Consider the following 20,335-nt stretch of genomic DNA (forward strand, 5'->3'; position numbering starts at 1 on the left):
GTACTCATCTCAGATGAATTATAAATCCATGAAGTATAATGATAAGGTGTGTCATTTTTATTCTATTCAATACTCGATTAGTATCACGATTTCGACGTGATATTAACGCGCAAGCTAAAGCCTGAAAAAATTTTTTTCTTGCTCCACCCGCCGAATGTACGGTCTTTCTGGCCGTATTTAACGCCAGAAAGAGCGACTTTTTATGGCCTGCTCGAATTGCAGCGCGCTCTGTCGGGCTACGTGATTTTCGGGCCGGTAGTACAGCAATCTCTATACTAGTATAGCAGTATTCAGTGTCGTACCGGGGTTTGCGTACAAAAACACAACCTCAAAATATAATTACTCTCATAAAAAATTATATAACAGCATAACAATAAGTAAAATATATATAAAATATATACTCCATGAATTTATCACTAAAATTTAACTTGAATAAAAAAAGTAATCACAACAAAAATGAATGACTCTTCGTCTGAAGGTTTTACCGACGAGCAATGTTATGCCAAAGTTACTGACAATTTATGTTAAGAGTATTATAAATACAATAATGAAGTTTTGTGTGAACTGTGAATTTAAAAAATTTTATACTTTAAAATAGTTTTCATCCCCGGCGGACGTATGCGGATTTTTACGTGCAGACGAAACTCAATCGATAAATGATGCGCTTACGCGCTAATGTCTAGTGGGCTGTAATGAGCTCTATACAGTCGAGGAGGAAGTTGCGCATGCGTGGACTTTAAATTATATTACCGTCCTTCGTGGAGTACAATTTTCATTAGTTTTTGATACGCACCCGACCATCAAAACCTCGGCTTCGCCTCGGTTTTGCAAAAGTCGGGCGGGTCCCCCCTCCCCACCATTTGTAAAGTCCTCGGTTTTGTAAAATACGCAGGTACTGTATTATAATTAATAACCTTATTGTTAAACGTAATTTCGGCGGAGGATCAAGAAAAATAGTTTTCATCCCCGGCAGAAGTATGCGGATTTTTACGTGCAGACGAAACTCAATCGGTAAATCATGCGCTTACGCGCTAATGTCTAGTGGGCTGTAATGAGCTCTATACAGTCGAGGAGGAAGTTGCGCATGCTCGGACTGATCTTCATACAGTCGAGTAGCTCTGTTGTCAGCTGTAATTTCAAGAAGTTAGCCGGGCGTATGTTATGCAGAAAAGATAATAGAAAATCAAAAGCAAATTCTGACTGTATTTCTTGGTTGTTTAATAAGAATTAAAGTTTTGAAAAATAGATTTGGATAACGATAATTCTGATAGCGAAATATGTAACATACCAATTAATCACAAGTAATTATTTTATTTCTAATCATTAAATAGGATAACGATAGGTAACTTTGTTAAAGAATTTACTTGTGATTGATATATTAATGATTAATATATGTTGGCATTAGAATTTATTTAAAAAAAAAGTAATATTTCTTATTAAGTGATTAGATAGCCAAAAAGTCTAGTTAAAAATATTATTTAAGAAAAAAAACTTGTTTCCTACTAAAGTTTAAATATGTTATTGTTTTTTATTACTTAATTAAGTATTAAGAAGCCCTAACGGGTCTCGGCTTTATATTATCCCTGCTGCAAACATTACTCACCTCGACCGTAATGGCGCGAGGTTCGCCCAAGGTACATAAATAACTATTTCGGTTCTCAGACTTAGAGTACCTTAGTCAGCGCTTGCATGTTTTTGAATATTCAATCCAATGACATAATTAATAATAATAACCATAATTAGCTTATTGATTTTATAATTTTTTATTCTTCACAATTAGAGAGATTTATTCAAAAACTGCGGAACGGAATTGGGAACAGTTGGATATTGGCCAAATGGTGAAAATTTCCAATTGCCCAATGAAATTAGTGATATTGTTGTGACTAATAAATACGAAATAACAAATGAAATGATAGCGCATCAAGAAATAAGAACTTTTGTAATGATTGTCGACAACTTTACTGTCTTTCCTTACTTGTATTCAGTTCCAACGGAGCCAGTATTAAAAATCGAAACAATGTTTATAATTGACAAAGATTATATTTTGTCAAGAAGACAAATAATAACTATACTTCGAATATTTCGAGAACTGTAAAGTATATTATTGTTTTATGTTAGAAGATGAAGAAAATACAATTTATATATCAACGTTGAACTCTTTTGCTGATTACGCACCGCCATTTTGGGATAAAGTCATTGAGTTTTATTTTCATGATTATCACGGTCACTGGAGAATTTTTGAAGGTCAATATTCCCAGGAAATTGGGTTCAATTTAAGCGGTAAGTCTTATTTATTTAATGAAATTGAAATTACCGAGAACGAGATTCATTACACTAGACTTCAAGAGCTTAGTTTGATATTAAAATATCTGTAACTTGGGTTTAAACTGACGGATTGACATGAAAATCTTTTTTTCCAATGCTTTAAGGGGTTAGGGGTACTCAGGGGTATGAAAAAATGATGATTTTCAATAATTTTTTTTTTGTAGTTAATTACTTTATTTGACAAAAATAAAAACATAGCTTTATTAGAACACGTTTCGATTTGACTTCACGAAAATTTCAAAAAAAAAAATTAATAATTCAAAAAGTTATCGCTGTTTTTGTAGAGCCCGTTCCTCCCGAAGTCCTTTGCGGTGATCATCATAAGTCCTTGGAGATTCATCTAAAATCAATCGGACAAGAAAAATTAGTTTTATTAATAGATAATCTTGTGCCTGATCGAAGCTTTTTTTTTTTTTTTCGAAATTAACAAAATGGCGGCCTCAGGAAATTTTTTTCAAATTTTCGAGAAAAAAACCGACAGTTTATTGTTAAAAAAAAATCGAAATTTTGAAAAAAAAAAAAAATCCTTCGATCAGGCACGAGTTTTTAATGTATTTCAAAAGTACAATAAATTTTATTGAAATCTACCGAGCAGTTTTTAAGTTACAGTGATCACCAGTTCAGAAAACATAGTTTTGAGAAAAACGCATTTAAAGTTTTGCTATGGATTTATGTCGAATTATAAGAATTATTTAATAACTTACACTGAGTCATCTATTCCTGGACCATATAATAGCTCTTCAGCCGACATAGCAGCTTCCAAAATATCGATTTGCTGGTGCCTACGTTGCAATCGACCTTCTCGGGTGTTATCATTAGCGCGCTTATCTGCTACTTTGATACGTGCAGCATCCATTCTTTCTGCATACCGATGAGAATTAGGCCCACAATTAAGTCCTAGTGTATTCATCAAGACTAATAATGAATTTATACCCTCATTAAATATACACATAGCAACGTATGCAGCTATTTGTACGATGGTAAAACTAGTATTTACCGTTTTTGGGCATATTTTCCATACTAGTTGGTTAAAGCTTTCATTATTATTCTGATTGAATCCACCTACACATCTTGAAAGTAAATTTTCATTACTAAGATCTTCGTATATAGGCTTGATAGCTTTTAAAACATCAGAAGGTAAAGGAGAATAATCGTGAGAAAAGGTATCAAGCTCTCCTCTTGCTTCAGCGCGCTGGTAAGAGCACCAAGATTCTTCGCCTTTTGGACACATATCATGATTCGGTTTTTCATCACTCGAGCCGTAGTGATAAAAGGTTGCCATTATAGCAGATTTCATATTTTCAATAGAATCACAATGCCGGCGTATTGCTAAACCATAGTACACAGTTAGTTTGTCTATTAATTTTCCTGTGAGCTTACCTCGACCACCAAGACCTTTTTGTTTACTCTTCAGCGTACGTAATCGACTCCCCATCCGCTTTTGGACATGCCCTATACATTCCTTTTTATTTACAGTTGTATTTTCGTAAGGATCTGATTTTATAATTCCTGAATAGGTCTTGGAGTCACCATCACCAATATAGTTGGCATACTTAACTCCATATTTAGTTTCAGAATACGAAAACATTTCGACCATCGCATCCACCTCCATTTTCCCAGAAGACCCTTGATGATTAGCAGAACACACATCTTCATGCGATTGATACCATTCCTCGAACTCAACAGTATTTGTTTTTTTTTTCCAATACTCACATAGCTTACAATATGCACTTTTAATGTTTATGTCAAGAATCTTTCCAGTAAAATAGCCAATTATAGAAGAAACTCCAAATGACGATGTATATCCCCGTTTTTGCCAGGTTCCATCTCCCGATACAGTTAGATGATTTATATCTTCATTTTCAGTTGTTGGCATTGCTTGCTTTTCTTCATTCACAGCTTTCGTCATGAAGGTTTCTGCGACGGCTTTACTACAATTCAAAATCTGTTTCAGTAAAATTGTATGCGTAGATTTATCTAAAAAAGACGGCATGTCCATCAGGCCGCAAAACTTGCACAATCCTTCGTATCCTATTCCTAGTATTCTCATTACAAAAATGAAACGTCTGTTTATTTCATAAGAATGCCCAACGAAAGAACAGGAAGGAATATATTCATTTCCACAGTTATTACATGCAACTACAATTTTGAATCCCAGCCCACGTGTACTTGCTGTTTGAAACACTACATTTCCATCACATTTTTTACATTTTATAAGAGCAGAAATTGCAGTGAATACCTGAATAAAATTTATTATTCGAAATTCAGTACTGCTGTCTTCAGGTACATCATCTTCAGTGTTTTGTTTTAATTTTTTAGAAGATGTACTCTGAATACTTTCATCACGTTCGGCTGTTTTCGGATTAAAAACATTCTTTCTTTTGACTGAACGCGACTTATTAATTTTTTCAGAACTCCGAAGTTCTCTTGAAACCTTTCTAGAATCACGTCCCATGGTTAATAATTTAATTCACTTGAGAAATAATTTATCACAAAACTATCGACTGATCAGTGCAACGACTACAGGTATACTGGCAACCAAAAATTATTTTTCAGTTCTTGTACTACCTACAAATTGTGAATATATGTAGAAGGATATATATATATATATATATATATATATATATATATATATATATATATATATATATATATATATATAATTATAAATACATTAAAATGGGGAGATATTCATGACAATGAAACCCGAAAGGTCGGTTGCTTGCAGCTGTTTCTAGCTACCTGCTCTCGAATGCCACGTAGCACCCGAGCGTCCTTTGGTCATTGTTAAATAACTCGAAAAGAATTTGTCGGATTCACTTCAAATTTTCACACAATATTTTTAAAATATTATACTTTAAGAAAATGCAAAAAAAAAAAAATCGATTTTTTGAAAATTCTGACTACCCCTAACCCCTTAAATGTCTATTATAAAAAGTAATACTGATATTTATTTTAAACAGGTTCAAATATATGTGATAATATTTTATTTGATCGTACAAAATATCTAAATGGCTACGCGATAAAAGTACTACGAGCATCACATAACTTAAGTGGCCCTGTAGATGAACATATAACTAGAAACACTAGGGCTCATTATTTATTTGAAAAATTAGGTACAAACATGGGATTGGTCGGACGGTGGTTAATAAATTTTCTGAATATATCACTGAACATAACTTATGATTGTACTCCCAACAGCAACGAAAATTATAGCATAAACGAATCTTTGCTTTATAATCATTCAGTAGATTTGATATTACATCCCTTTATATATTCTTCGCATGATGAACTGATGACTTTTTTCAATGATTATTATTTGTCATATCCGATATCATTTTTTAATGATATTATAGTGACCCACAATCGCGGACTAATGACTCCATTGGAAAAAATGTTCAATTTCTACGGCTGGTTGACCATCGTTGCAACAACAATTATCCTGCTGATGGTTTTTATTGTTATTTATTTCTCAACCAAAACAGAAAATAACTCAAGATTATCGTCTGCTATCTTCGAGTGCCTGAGACTGCTGATAAATAATTCGATTTACACCCGAATGGACACGGCAAAGATGCGAATATTTTTTTCCGTAATATTTTTATATTTTTTGATAATGCAGGCGACATTTTCTGGCCATCTGGCGGCATTTTTGACAAAACCCGAACACAGAAAAAATGTCGAGACTAGATGATCTAAAAGACCCTCGTTACACAGTAATATATGCTGTTAAAGGAGCTGAAGAGTATGTTACAGATCCATTATTGCTAAATAAAGTAATATTTGACAATTGGAATTGTAGAGAAAAAATTCACACCAGTGAATCTATTGCTTGTATTGATTCCAAAACGAATTTGAAAGTCCTAATTGCTAAATACAAATTACACTCTCCTGCGAATGGTTTAAAATTTACTTTCGGATCACTGACAATGCGTAATAATTGGCCATTGAAGGACCGCGTCAATGATTTTGTCATGCGTTTACATCAATCAAAAATTTACGACAAATGGCGGGAACGAATTATGGAAACGCGAGTTGCCGAATATATTAAAAGAAATGATAAATCAACGCATAATTATTACCGGCCGATAGAATTTGAAGATGTCACCTTTGCATTTATTTTACTGGCAATCGGATGGATCTTTTCATTAGCGAATTTCGTTTTTGAATTGTTTAGCGAAATTATGTACTTATAAAAAATTATGGAGGGCAATTGTAATTATTATACGCATTGAGAACTTGCAATTTCGACAATTATTTGAGTATGTGGACCAAAATTTTATATAATTTGTGGAAATGATTCGATAAACATTTTGGGGATTTGATAAACTATTTGATGTATTTAGTCAATAAAATATATTATTAACCCCAGTTAACATAAATATTTTTTTATCACCTACATGCTTAACCCTTACAGGAATAGTGATAATATTTATGGAAATGAATTGTCAAATTCAGATGAATATCAAAGATTGATATATCGATAAAAATATTACGCATGTGGTTTTATTTAATAAAAACCTTTACATTTATTCCAGGTTATAGAAAGGGTTTCAGTTGAGTAGAAAATTCATTTCAGGCCAGACGATTCTAATGGAATATGACTAAAAAGCTTAGAGTTATTGAAATGATTAACTTGATATTGAATTGGAATCTTTTGATAAATTTGGTAACTGGACAAATAAATTTAACTATTTTGAATTTGAAATTTAATTAACTTCTAATAATTTTTTAATCTATTACTTTAAGGGGTTACATAATGGGTTTCCTCCGTGAAAAAATGGCCTATTTTAAATAATTTTTTTTTAATATAAAAAATAAAATATTAAATTCAAACTTTTTACTGGCTTAAAAATACAGATGCAATAATTAATTACAGAAATTAAAAAAAAAAAAATATTATAAACTCTGCCATTCCGGCGAGCTCTCGGAAAAAAGATGCGTCCGCGTTGACAGCAGATCTCGTAACAGGATCATTTGAAGTGAAAAAACAAAATTACGTGTTTTAGTTAAGATTTTAAACTAGAACTTGGACAAAGGAAAAAAATAAAAATGAAAATTGGATTTTTGGCAGAGGTTTTTACGAAAGAATTCAAAATTTGACAAAAATTTTGCGGCATTTTTTTTTTTTAAATAGTTGTATTTGAAAAAAAAATCCATCGTCTAAGTCCTTGTAAATTGTATCTCGGAGACCTGTGTAAAATTTTATCAAGATCGGTTGAGTAGTTCTCGAGAAATTTTGACAACCGACTTTGAAATCACAGTTTTGAGTAAAACGCGTTTAAAGTTTTGAGTGAAAATAAAAGCTATTCCAGCTATCCTTGAGCGGGCAACTTGTTACGACTGTATCTCCGAAACTATTACTCGGATCGACTTGAAACGTTAGGACAATATTCTAGAGATGTCGTAGAATTTAATAAGATAATTAAAAAAAAAATCGATTTTTTGAAGTCGAATCGAAGTGAAACCCATGTAACCCCTTAAGCAACAAATAATTGCTTTTTTAAAAATATCTTCTTTGTAATGAAAACTGACTTAAATCTTTCACTTTGAAGTTAATAATAAATAGTAATTAGCAAATAATAAATTACCAATTTAAATTCGGTAGTTAAACTTTTTAAAAAATCTAAAGTGTCAGTCGAAAAATGTTAATGACTTTTGTTTTATGATAAAAACTATTAAAAATTTTTTTTTTCTTCCTTTACATCCAGTAATTATGTGAAATGTCATTTTTTTTATGTAAATTACTTACGAGAAAATTTAATTTACACAAATTTATTTAACACCCAGAAATTTTTTTTTCACCTTTAAGGAGTCCCCAATTTACGCGCGAAATTTGAATTTTTTTTTTAACGGCAGCTAAAGATTTTTTCTATTTACTTTGAACATCATTAAAAAAAAAGATTTAACGTATTTGAGTTCCCGAAAACGTCTTATTAAAATTTTCCCCTCCCCCTACCCTAACTAATGAACAAAACGAAAAAATCGGTCTGTCAGTTGACCCTGCGGGCCAGCCCCAAAACTTCCCGCTGTTTTCGAGCTCGTTGAGCTCGAAAACATTATTGTGAATACATTTTCGAGCTCTTCGAGCTTGCAAATACTTTTGTATGCCATTGTTTTGTAAAAAACCATTTTTTAGCATTTCCTTCTCCCACGATATCTCGCGAACGAATTAACCGATTTTGATGGTTGAGGTGGCATTCGACGCGGCTTATAGAGTTTTAGAGCTGATTAGATTTTGGAACCAATCCATCGAGCAAATTAAAAGTTATCCAAATAAAACATTTTCGAAAAAAATTTATTTTTGAAATATCTCTGAACGCACCCTACCGATTAAGTTCAAATTTTTACGGCCTCAAGACATTAACAAGCCGCGTCGAATGACACCTCAACGATCAAAATCGGTTCATCCGTTCAAGAGTTATGAATATTTACATACATACATACATACGTACGTACGTACGTACGTACGCACACACATACATACACTCGGACATCATCGTGAAATTAGTCAGGATAGTTTCCTAGGACCTCGAAACGTCGACATCTGATGGAAATTCGATTTTCGTAAATCGGACCGAAACCAATAACTTCCCGAATTTTTGAAAATTTACAATTTTCTTAGCGGGAAGTTAAAAATCAAAACAATGAAACCAGTATGAAGTACAAGCCGCAGAAATAAAAAGTCGATCGAATAAAAATAGCTTCGACATCGCGCTAGTCTGAGAATCAAGTGAATACGTCCATAATTAATCAGACATACTTTTCACTTGAAACTCGGAAAAAATAAAAATAATATTATTCCAAGAATCAGTATCATTCCCAAGAATTAATATCACTAAAATATTTTTTCCCTGATTGTAAATTATATAAAATTTATCAATCGCAGTTATTATTTTTAGATGAATTCATAAAAAAATCTCCATTTACGTAAATCGTTATTTTATTTTTCATTCATTTGACTTAATGGTTTTATTTAAATTAATAATTTACACGGTAAGTGATGTAGAGCTTATAAATTATCAATCAATTCATTCGAATTTTTTCCCAGTGCATACTATCGGAAAAATAATACAAAATAATTCAGTTTTATTGATCTGCAGTAAGAATAATTTTTTCACAAAAAGAAAAAAGAATTATATCAATTAATTTTTCATATTTATTATCGATGATTAAATTTTCTCTTAAATTAATGAAATTCAAATTTACCCCCATTAACTTCTATTATAATTATCAGGTATCACAAATAATTATTAGGGTGTTTCAGAAAAAACAAATTTCTTTTTGGTATCCAAAAATTGAAAGTATACCTGAAAATAAAAATTTTGGTGCCAATCCGAGCTCTTAATAATAATATTAAGGTTTGCCTCAGTCCATTTTTCTATTTTCCATTTAAATAACATTGGAAAAAATTTTTTGTTTTTTTAGAATTTTCTAGCTTACAGACTACTCAACGGATTTTTATGCGCAATATAATTTTGTGTAGGAAATTGAACGCTCTACAAAAAAAGTCTCTTATCATTTTTTGATAAATCCCACTGTTCAAAAGTTATTTAAGTTTCAAGTCAAATTTATAGTCAATTTTGAGATCTTTTCACTTTCTGGCGAAACTATCAGTCTTATCAAAAAATATCATAGAAACTTTTTTGTAGATAATTTTATTCCTTACAAATTATTACGAATAAAATTTTTCGAAATTCCGCATTGTTTTTAATTTATTTTCATTTCAATGTCAAGCTCTTAAAATTAATCAGAAATCTATTTTTTTAAGAGCTTGACATTGAAATGGAAATAACTCGAAAACAACGCAAAATTTCGAAAAAATTTATTCATAATAATTTGTAAGGAATAAAATTATCTACAAAAAAGTGCCTGTGATATTTTTTGATAAGACTGATAGTTTCGCCGGAAAAGTAAAAAAATCTCAAAATTTACTATAAATTTAACTTGAAGCTTAAATAACTTTTGAACAATGCGATTTATCAAAAAATGATAAGAGACTTTTTTTGTAGAGCGTTCAATTCCCTACAAAAACATTTATTGTACATAAAAATCCGTTGATTGGTTTATGAGCTGGAAAATTCTAGAAAAAAAAATTTTTTTTTCCCGTGTTATTTAAATGGAAAATATAAAAATGGATTGAGGCAAACCTTAACATCATTATTAAGAGCTCGAAATGGTACCAAAATTTTTATTTTTAGTTATATTTTCAATTTTTGGATAACAAAAAAAAAAAAAAAAAATTTTAATAATTAATAATTATAAATACACGCGAAATTTTTTAATTATAATAATAGTAAATTAATGGCAGTAAGTATTTTGTTAAAAAAATTAATTGATGACGTAAAATGTACGTAACTAATGACGTTTTAAAAAGTAATAATCGCGTGACAAGTATCAGTTGGAATCATAGCGTGCAAGTAATGTAACACAGAATTTTAAATTGCGATCTATAGTAAAGACTATAAATGATTTTAAAAACGGGGGAAACTACTGGGGAAGAATATAGGGGTAGTTTAGGTTTAGAGTATTGAGGGTTGTAAATATAAGTCGAGTAAGGCTGATGCCTTTCAGTTTAAAGAAAAAAAGGAAAACGGAAAATGGAATAAAAAATAAAATAATCCATTCTAGACCTAGGTACGTTTTTGTTAACCCACGTGGGCTCCTCTGACGTCAATGGATAGAGTGGCGCCGTTAGGCAATGACGTCACTAGTCACTGATATAGATATAGAGGCTTTCGTACTATAGATCTAGAAAGCTATTAGACATTGCATGTGTACTAGATGTAGTACAACTGTCATATCATTGTACAATATGTATATATATATGTATATATAGGGCTTTTTTTAAACCATACCTGCAGTATCTGGCTATTATTACTTCTATAATGAAGGTGCTATAGCTAGATTTCAATTTTTTTTCAAACTTAACATTCAAATTTAAAATGTTGAATTTTTGTCTTCTATTAATTAGGAAAATTTATTTTTATATATAAATTTTGAAAAGTTATAATTATAAGTATTTTCCAAAGGTAATTAAAAGGAAAAATAAATTTATAGGGTATCAATATTGTTTGGGTATTTTGAACATATGTAGATAGAATACAATTCAAAATTTTGAAGTGATTTATACATTCTGTAACTCGAAGGAAAATGGTCGTACAGTGAAACTTAAAAAAAGCAAATTGTAGCTTTAAATGTCTCCCTAGCAGATCCTAATTACGGTAAATTACGATAATTATCGTAATTTACTGTATCCAGCAGAATTACCGTAATTTACGGTAAAAATGCGGTAAACTATGGCAAAATGCGGCATTTTACCGTAATTTACGGTATTCTACTGCAATTTACGGTATTCCACCGTAATTTGTGGGATTTATCGTAATCTACGGTAAATTTCGGTAAAATACCGAAATTTGCGATTAATTACCGTACATTGCCGTAAGTTGCGGTATTTACTGCAATCTACGGTATTTCACGAAAATTTGTGGGATTTTACCGTAATCTACGGCAATTTGCGGTAAATTACCGTATTTTACCGTAAATTACGGTAATTCTGCTGGGTATCGTAAATTACGGTAATGACCGTAATTTACCGTAATTCGGATCTGTTAGGGCTACTTTCAGATCTGCACTTCAAAAATTTATACGCACGGTCTGAAGTGATCCTAAGAAAACCACCGCGCAAAAGAATCTCCAAATTTTTGCTCGTCTTAAAAAAAGTCTATAGGCTTCAATATATTTTTTTTTGACAACCTAGCTTTAAAGCACTTCTCGGTAATTTAATGCCCTTCAATTTGCCCGCCTCCAAAAGCCTCTACGACCATTTGGCGCGGAGTTATCGCCGATCAAAGCAAAAAAATCCATTTTGACTTTGACAATCAATGATTAGGAACGTATTAGTCGTACAGGAAATAAAAGTACGGTTTGAGAAACTGAAAAACATTCTCTATGAGACACAAATAGTGGCTTTTGATGAAAAAAATTTTTTTGAAGCGACAATGTTGATTTAAAAAGTCGAAATTCGCGTATTTGAGGATATTTGGAAATCTTAGTGTAACTTTAGATATAATGGGTGAACGAAGGGTACCGTCGGTAATTTTTCAACCTCAAAGTTTCCCGAAAAAACACAGAGAGAAGAGAATGGTAATAATTACCATTCTAGATGGTAATCAGTCCTATTTTTTAAAGCATAGGAATCGATACTATGTAGCATGGGAATGACTACCATTCTTCTGGTAATATTTACCATACTACATAGTAATCATGCTACTGATAAATATTACTTTGTAGCATAGTAATCAAAGCCATGCTAGAATGCTACTGAGTCCTATGCTGTATAGCGTGAAAGCAGTTTAAATATTAAGTGCTGCTATATAGTATATACGTCCAATATATAAATTATGACATGACCATAATTCTAACAAATGACATTTCATTGCGATTTATTAAAAAAAAAAATAAAACAACTTAAAAAAAAAAACGTTACATGTAATAGTTTTTCATAAAAAAATAAAGGTATTATTGAATGTATGGAATAATTTTCAATCAGTTAAAATTTTTTAAATCAGTTAAAAATTTATTTATTATTAATTACATAACCTAATTTTTTAATTATAAAATCTTATTTTAATATTAACCTTTCTGCCTTGAATTGGAAGCAGCTTCATCGAAATTGTAATAATTCCAATGTAGCATAGGAATGATTCCAATGTAGCATATGAATGATTACCATACTAGCATAGGAATGATTACCATGCTAGCATGGCTAGTGTTACCATTTAAAATCGGACAAACTACTATGTCAAATAAATACTACGGCTAAAAAACTTGCGTTAACATACTACACGGTAATAATTACTATGTTACATTGGAGAAAATACCACTCACTTCTCTCCGTGAACCCTGAAAATTTGAAAGTGCTTCGTTTTTTTTTCTTAGACCTCGAGTTTCAAATTTATCGTTTTCGCCAAAAATCGCCAATGATCGATTTTTCATTTTTCAATCATTTCTTCAATTTCAAAAATTTTTTATTTCGCGCCAAACTTCATTTCTGGGATCAAAAATATTAATCATTTAAAAATATTAAAAAAAAAAAAATTTTTTTAAAGTTTTTTTTTTTTCAAAAAAATCGATTTTTTCGAATTTTTCTTCCTTATCATTTTCTCACTCGATTTTTTTAACACCAAAAGCATTGTTGTCGTTCTGTCCGTCGTGTATAAAAATATTTGTTAATCAAGCACTGGAAATAATTCAGCACAATTGTGATATTTTTACTTTGATATTTTGAATGTTTCTTTGTAGGTCAATTTTTTTAATTTAAAAAAAAAAAGTAGAACAAAATGTATAATTTTTTTTCATAGATTAAAAATATGATAATCGTTTACAATAATGAGTAGTCATATTTTCGCTTGTTGATAATATTTTTATGTTACGCAGCTGGTTTTTATAAATATAGTCTACTTGATTACGAATCGGTCGAAAAAAAAAAAAAAAAGAAATCTTGATTGAGTAATTTGTCTGAGAGAATGAAAAAAGCTAATAATATATTATTAGCTTTTTTCATTTTTATAGTACACTATAAAAATCGATTTTCATATATTATCTAAGAATATTTTGTTATACTTTTTTTAAGATTTTGTTTCTCAATCAGAAACTTAACTCGGCTAGAAGAAGATTAATATTAATCTAAGTTATGTTATGACTCATAACTTATGAGGGTTTGGAGATAAGAGTGACAACTATAGAAAAATCTGCCGCTGCGTTCCTAAAAGCAGCATTCCCTGGCCTTGGTCGCAAATCATAGGGACGCCTGTCAGCACAGTTTCAATATTATTTTTTATCAACCCCCATCATCAAAGCTTTTAGAAAAAGAAACCAAACCCCAAAAGCCAGGGGCTATTGTTCTTGGATATGTATATGGACAGTCGGAAAAACAATTATACCCGAAGCTTTTGTGACGAATGATTTATTGACAAGGCTTTGAATGAATGCATGCATGAGTGCAAAACAATGTTTTTATTTAAATCGTCTTAAGGGGGGCCATTAGTGCGACCGCCTGAAAAAAAATAATTGTTGGGAATTTTTAACTTCCCACTAAGAAAATCGACGATTTTCTAAAATTCGGGAAGTTATTGTTTTCACCCCGATTTGCGAAAATCTAAATTTCGTCAGATGCTCAAGGAGCTCGAAAATAGCGGGAAGTTTTGGGGCTGGCCCGCAGGGTTAACCGATAGACAGATTTTTTTAAAAGGAACTACTGCATCGAATATTTTAATGCCCTAGCGGATCTGAATTATGGTAAATTACGGCAGCTTACTGTAAAATGTCGTGATTTACCGAAATTTACGGTTTTTAGAAAGATTGACGTAAAATGCGGTAATTTAGGGAGAATACTGCGTTTTAGGAAAATTTACAGTAAAATTACGGCAATCCACCGTAAATTTGCGGCACCTTTGCGATATTTTACCATAAAATACCGTACCTACGGTAAAAATGCCGTATTTTGCAGCAATTTTCGGCAATTCAGAAGAATATTTTGCAAAATTTTGAAAAATACGGTAATTTAACGTAATTCGTATCTACTGAGGTGTTTTACGGATAGTAACACATACTGCTGAAAGGAAACTGAATTACGTGATAACCCTAGTGGATCCGAATTGCGGTAAGTTACCGTATTTCCGGTAAATTACCGTATTTTAGGGTGAAATACCGTAATTTACTGCAAACTTGCCGTAAATTGCGGCAAGTCACCGCAATTTACTGAAGTTGGTCGTAAATTATCGTAAATTACGGTAAAATGTCGTATTTTGCGGTAATTTTCTTAATACCGTAAGTTACGGTAAATACCACAATTTACGGCAAATTTGCGATAACATACCGTACTTTTGCCGTAAAATACCACAGCATTGACGCAAATTTTACAGTGAATTGCCGGAATTTTACCCGAAATTTGCCGTAAATTGCGGAATTTACGGTAAACTACGGTAATTTGCCGTAATTCGGATCTATTACGGAAGTGAACAGTAACTGAACACAATAACCAGTCGTATTTTTGACATAATGTGTAGCATCCCTAGTGCATCCGAATTACGGTAAATTACCGTAATTTACGGTATCCAGCAAAATTACCGTAATCTACGGTAAAGTGCGGTAATTGACCTCAAATCATGACAAACTACGGTAAAATACTGTAACTGCGGTGAATTACGGTAGGTTGCCGTAATTTACCGTCAATGGTGGTAATTTCTGCTGGATACCGTAAATTACCGTAATTTACCGTAATTCGGATCCGCTAGGGTCTTCCTTTTTTTTCATGTAATAAGAAGTGAGACTAAGGGCCAAAAATTTTAGGGAATTTTTCTTAATAATATAAATATCAATATTTTGCTGTGGGGATGAAAAAAAAATGTTCGTTCAAAACGAATCACCCTCATATATATAAACATATATATATTTTTTTTGGACGTTGGGATTACGTACAATGAATCGACAATAATATGAGGAAGAAAGTTCGATGATGAAGAAATTTAACAGTATATATAATTTCGTATATAGAGTAACGTCTTAAACATATGTTATATTTTCGTCACTGTCACTATCATCGTTTCGGTTACTAAAATTTTTAATTCTTTTGTTCTGCTCTATTTTTTTTAATTGCTAATAAAATAACTGTCGGCACAATATATTTTTACTGGAACAAAATATTTTTATTGAAATACTCAAGTACAGAGTATACAGTAAAGTAGTATATAATAAACGCTCGAACTCTAATCGCAAAGTCCATACAAGTATAAGATAAAATCTCAGGGGCAAAAAAAAACATATAACGATAAAATCTTCGGGCTTATGTGCATGGAAATTAAGATAGAAAATGGCAAGTGCGCAATCAATAATATCCGTAGACAAAAATATATATTTTGTAGGTTGTATAGTATATATCTATATATAGATATGATGCACTTTCTTCGATTGGTTACTCATTTTTTTCGACTCTTACCCACTTTCCTTCTTATAGTTAGTCGTTAAGTGCTATCTATAACAATTGTTTTTTTTCCTTTGTTTGTTTTTCTTTTGTTTTACTTTGACCAAATAACTTTTTTCATCACAGTTATTGAGATGAAAAACTTTAGGGATAGATATGAGATATTTTCTTTATTATTTAAGATACACTGTCTGTAATAATAAAGTGAGTTATCAGGATTGTATCATCGTTATCACTAGGAAACCACCTAATTCCACATTTTTGAGAAAATTGCTTTTTGGCATTTCCTGTAAGCAATCGTTGTCATGCGCATTTTTGATGTTTAGTTGACATCTTTATTTCAATTTTCCAAATTTCAAAGTCTGGAAAAAATTACAGATTTTAGTGCAAAAATAGGGCCCTCGTATAGAAAAACTTAAAGTATTGTAGTTTGCACTGCAATAATTGAGACTATTTCTTGTCATAAAGTAATTATGGTTAAAAAACAATTTGACTTCTGATGCATATCCTGAAGAATCTGAATTACCGTAAATTACCGCAAATTACCGTAATTTGCCGCACTTAGTCGTAATTTACCGTCAAATACGGCAATTCTATAATAAACTTGCTGCATTTTCCGGTAATTTTCCTAATATACAGAAATTTACGGTAAATTACCGTACAATACAGAAATTTACCGCAATTTGCGGCATGTTTATCGTAAGTACCGCCTGTCTTTTCAATTTTTACAGTTTTGAAAGTACACCCTAGCAGATCTGAATTACGGTAAATTACGGTAATTACCGTAATTTACCACAATTTACCGTAATTTACAATAAAACACGGTAATTTGCGATATTTTGTCGCAATTTTACAGTAAATTACGGCAGTTCTGGATTCCGTAAACTACGGTAATTATCGTAATTTACCACAGTTCGGATCCGCTAGGACAATATTTTATTTTACGGTAAAAAAAGCGAAGACTTGCCGCAACTTTACGGTGAGTTACCGTTGGTTTACAGCGAATTTACGGTAAAAATACCACTCATTTGCCGTAAACTGCTGAAAGCTTACCGTAAAAATATCGCGTTTTACTGTATTTGTCGTATACTACCCTAGCGGATCCGAATTACGGCGCCTAGCAAAATTACCGTAAATTACGGTAATTTACCTAAATTACGGTAATCTGCGCTAAATTACGGTAATCTACGGCAAATTACGGTAAATTGCCGTAATTTATGGTGATTCTTCTAGGCGCCGTAAAATTACGGTAAATTACGGTAATTCGCCCCAGATTACCGTAATTTACCGTAGATCACCGTAATTTACGGTAAATTACGGTAATTCTGCTAGGCACCGTAAATTACGGCAAATAACGGTAAATCATTGTATTTACCGTGATTCGGATCCGCTAAGGTAGCTCATTTTACCTAACAAGTCATAATTTACCGCAAAATACCGTAAATGACGGAAAATTACCGTAAATTACAGTAATTACCATGATTCAAATCCGCCAGAGTTCTTCGGTTTTTGAAAAAGTTGAACAAATAAGTTTTTAAGTAAAGCTCAATTATATTTTCAAAATTAATTTTGGAATGTTTGAAAAACAGTTTTAAAAACAAACTTTTCTTATAAAATTTTGGAAATACTCCATATTGCCCCTCCTTCTCCTATATATATAAGAAAAAAAAATAATTTACTTAATATTCTTCTGTTATTATGTAGATATCTTAATGTAAATTAAAGCGTTACGATATATGAGCCATACTCAAGTAATAAAAAAGTATATAAAATATAAATATCGTTATTCTGACAGCTCTCAATGACGCATGAAGTAGTAATCCTTTTACGTAAATGTGACATTTTTATTTTAAATATTTACGCAAATTAAAATATGAACTTATTTATTTATGTATTTGGCCTTCAAATTCCCTATAGATGTCTGAATTTAGCTCTATAAAAAAAACTATTTATGTATACTCTGATATATATATAACAAAGGGAAAAAATAAATCAATAAATAGCTATGAGTACAAAAAATAATTTGATGTTATTAGTTTGTTATTCTTATGTTTTTTTTTTTGTTCATACATAATAAAATAAAATTATATTAGAATCAAATCAACTTTTATAAGTATCGATCGGATCCACTTAATCTTAAAAAAATCAATTAGTTTGTTAGTTAAAATAGCAATGAAGCTTAAGAATTATTTTTTAATAAAATTACTTAACTTCCATATAAAATTGAAAGTAATTTTTTTTTTTTTTCAAGTTAAAAATTTATGAGTAAAAACAACAATTAAAAAAATTATATATAATTTGATATAATTCGACATAATAATATGTACCTATGTATAATTATACATAGAAAATGGCCTAATGTTATTATATAAAATTATATATAATTGTGTATAATTATATGCAGAAAATGGCCCAATAAAATTACATGTAATTACACACAATTATATATATAAAAAACAGTTATATACATAATTTCATATAATCATATTAGGCTGCTTTCTATGCATAATAATATATTATTATATCTAATTATATCCCTGGCAGATCCTAATTACGGTAATTTACCGCATTTTTACCGTCATTTATCGTAAAATACGGTATTCTTACGGCAAATTTACCGCAATGTACCGTATTCTACGGTCAATTACAGTATAGGACGGTAATTTACCATAATTTGCGGTATTTTGACTACAAGCTCTAAATGTGTTACTATAATTACAGTTGCCACAGCCCTAGCGGATCCAAATTACAGTAAATTGCCGTATTTTAGTGCAAATTTTGCGCATTTTAAGGTAATTTACGGTATAATCGAAAAATTACGATAGTTTACTGCAATTCATAGAAATTTTACCGTAACGCAGTTAAATACTTCACTTTACAGTAAAATACCGTAATTTTGCAGTCATTCTGCACGTTGACGGTGAAAAGTCGCAATGTTACCGTAAAATACCGTGGGATTGTCACTAATTTACGGCGCATTGCCGCACTTTTCCCGTAATTCACTGTACGATGTCCTACTTTACGGTATAAATGCCGCATTTTTACGGTAATTTACACTAATTCTTCTGAATACCCTAAATTACGGTAGTTACCGTAATTTACCGTAGTTAGGATCCATCAGGGATATGGATTATATATAATTATATACAAGCTGCATATAATTATATATAATTATTTTGACCCGGCCCTGGGAGATCCAAATTACGGTAAGTTACAGTAATTACTGTAATTTGCCGCAATTTACTGTACCCAGCAGAATTACCGTAATTTACGGCAAAAATGTGTCAATTTTACGGTAAATTGCGGTACTTCACCGTAATCAGTAAATTGCGGTAAAAGTACCGTAATTTACCGCGGGTTGTGATGAATTGCCGCATCTTGCCTTAAATTGCGGTAATACTGCTTGGTATCGTAAATTGCAATAGTTTCCGTAATTTACCGTAGTTAGGATCTTTTAGGTGGGGTAAGCAATGGGTCCCTTCAATTTTTTTTTAATCCCTAAAAACTGTGAGAAATACAAATTATAAGTATTTATATAAAATTATATGTAATTATATTGGGCTATTTTTCATATTAATCATATATAATTTTTTTTACCCAGTGAGTTAGGCAGTATTGGTTTTATTTTTTAAATTTTAATTTAGTTTGTGTTATGAAAAATGTTTTCTAGATTAGAAAGAACGCTGCATGTGTTGATCTATTTCAGAGAAGCATCCACGATCACGCATCATTGTGAGACTGAATTAGCATTTCACGTGAAACATACTCGAAAATCTCATGAGATGTGTTTTCACCCACATTAAGTACCGTCTAATATTTAAGATCTTAAATATTTCAATCAACAATTTTCGTAAACAACTTATAAATACAAGCCCTAGATATTTTTTTAAATTAAGAAAAAAACTCGATCATAAAAATAAACGGCTTCAAAAAAAATTTTAAATAAAATTCTAAAAATATAAAATAATTAAGTGTTAGATATAAATAGTAAAATGCTTACGGTATCATCCTATTTATTAAAAGGAA

The 20,335-nt window shown here is 31.1% G+C and overlaps 1 protein-coding gene across 3 annotated transcripts; it reads right to left on the reverse strand.

Annotated features, from left to right (window-relative positions):
• Positions 1 to 2,458: 2,458 nt before the first annotated feature.
• On the reverse strand, positions 2,459 to 4,911 carry LOC130675594 (uncharacterized). 3 transcript variants are annotated; one of them, XM_057481367.1, is made up of 2 exons: positions 3,030 to 4,911; positions 2,459 to 2,665 (listed from the first exon to the last, which is right to left on the reverse strand). In XM_057481367.1, exons 1-2 carry the CDS (start codon positions 4,778 to 4,780, stop codon positions 2,662 to 2,664), a joined length of 1,755 nt encoding a protein of 584 aa, XP_057337350.1. In that variant the 5' UTR covers positions 4,781 to 4,911; the 3' UTR covers positions 2,459 to 2,661. The 3 variants fall into 3 exon arrangements, with proteins under 3 accessions (XP_057337350.1, XP_057337351.1, XP_057337352.1); XM_057481368.1 differs by lacking the exon at positions 2,459 to 2,665 and having other exon boundaries at positions 3,091 to 3,222; positions 3,323 to 4,911; XM_057481369.1 differs by lacking the exon at positions 2,459 to 2,665 and having other exon boundaries at positions 3,106 to 3,240; positions 3,323 to 4,911.
• Between the last annotated feature and the right edge of the window lie 15,424 nt (positions 4,912 to 20,335).

This window comes from Microplitis mediator, chromosome 10 (genome assembly GCF_029852145.1).
Source record: "Microplitis mediator isolate UGA2020A chromosome 10, iyMicMedi2.1, whole genome shotgun sequence".
Classification (NCBI taxonomy): domain Eukaryota; kingdom Metazoa; phylum Arthropoda; class Insecta; order Hymenoptera; family Braconidae; genus Microplitis; species Microplitis mediator.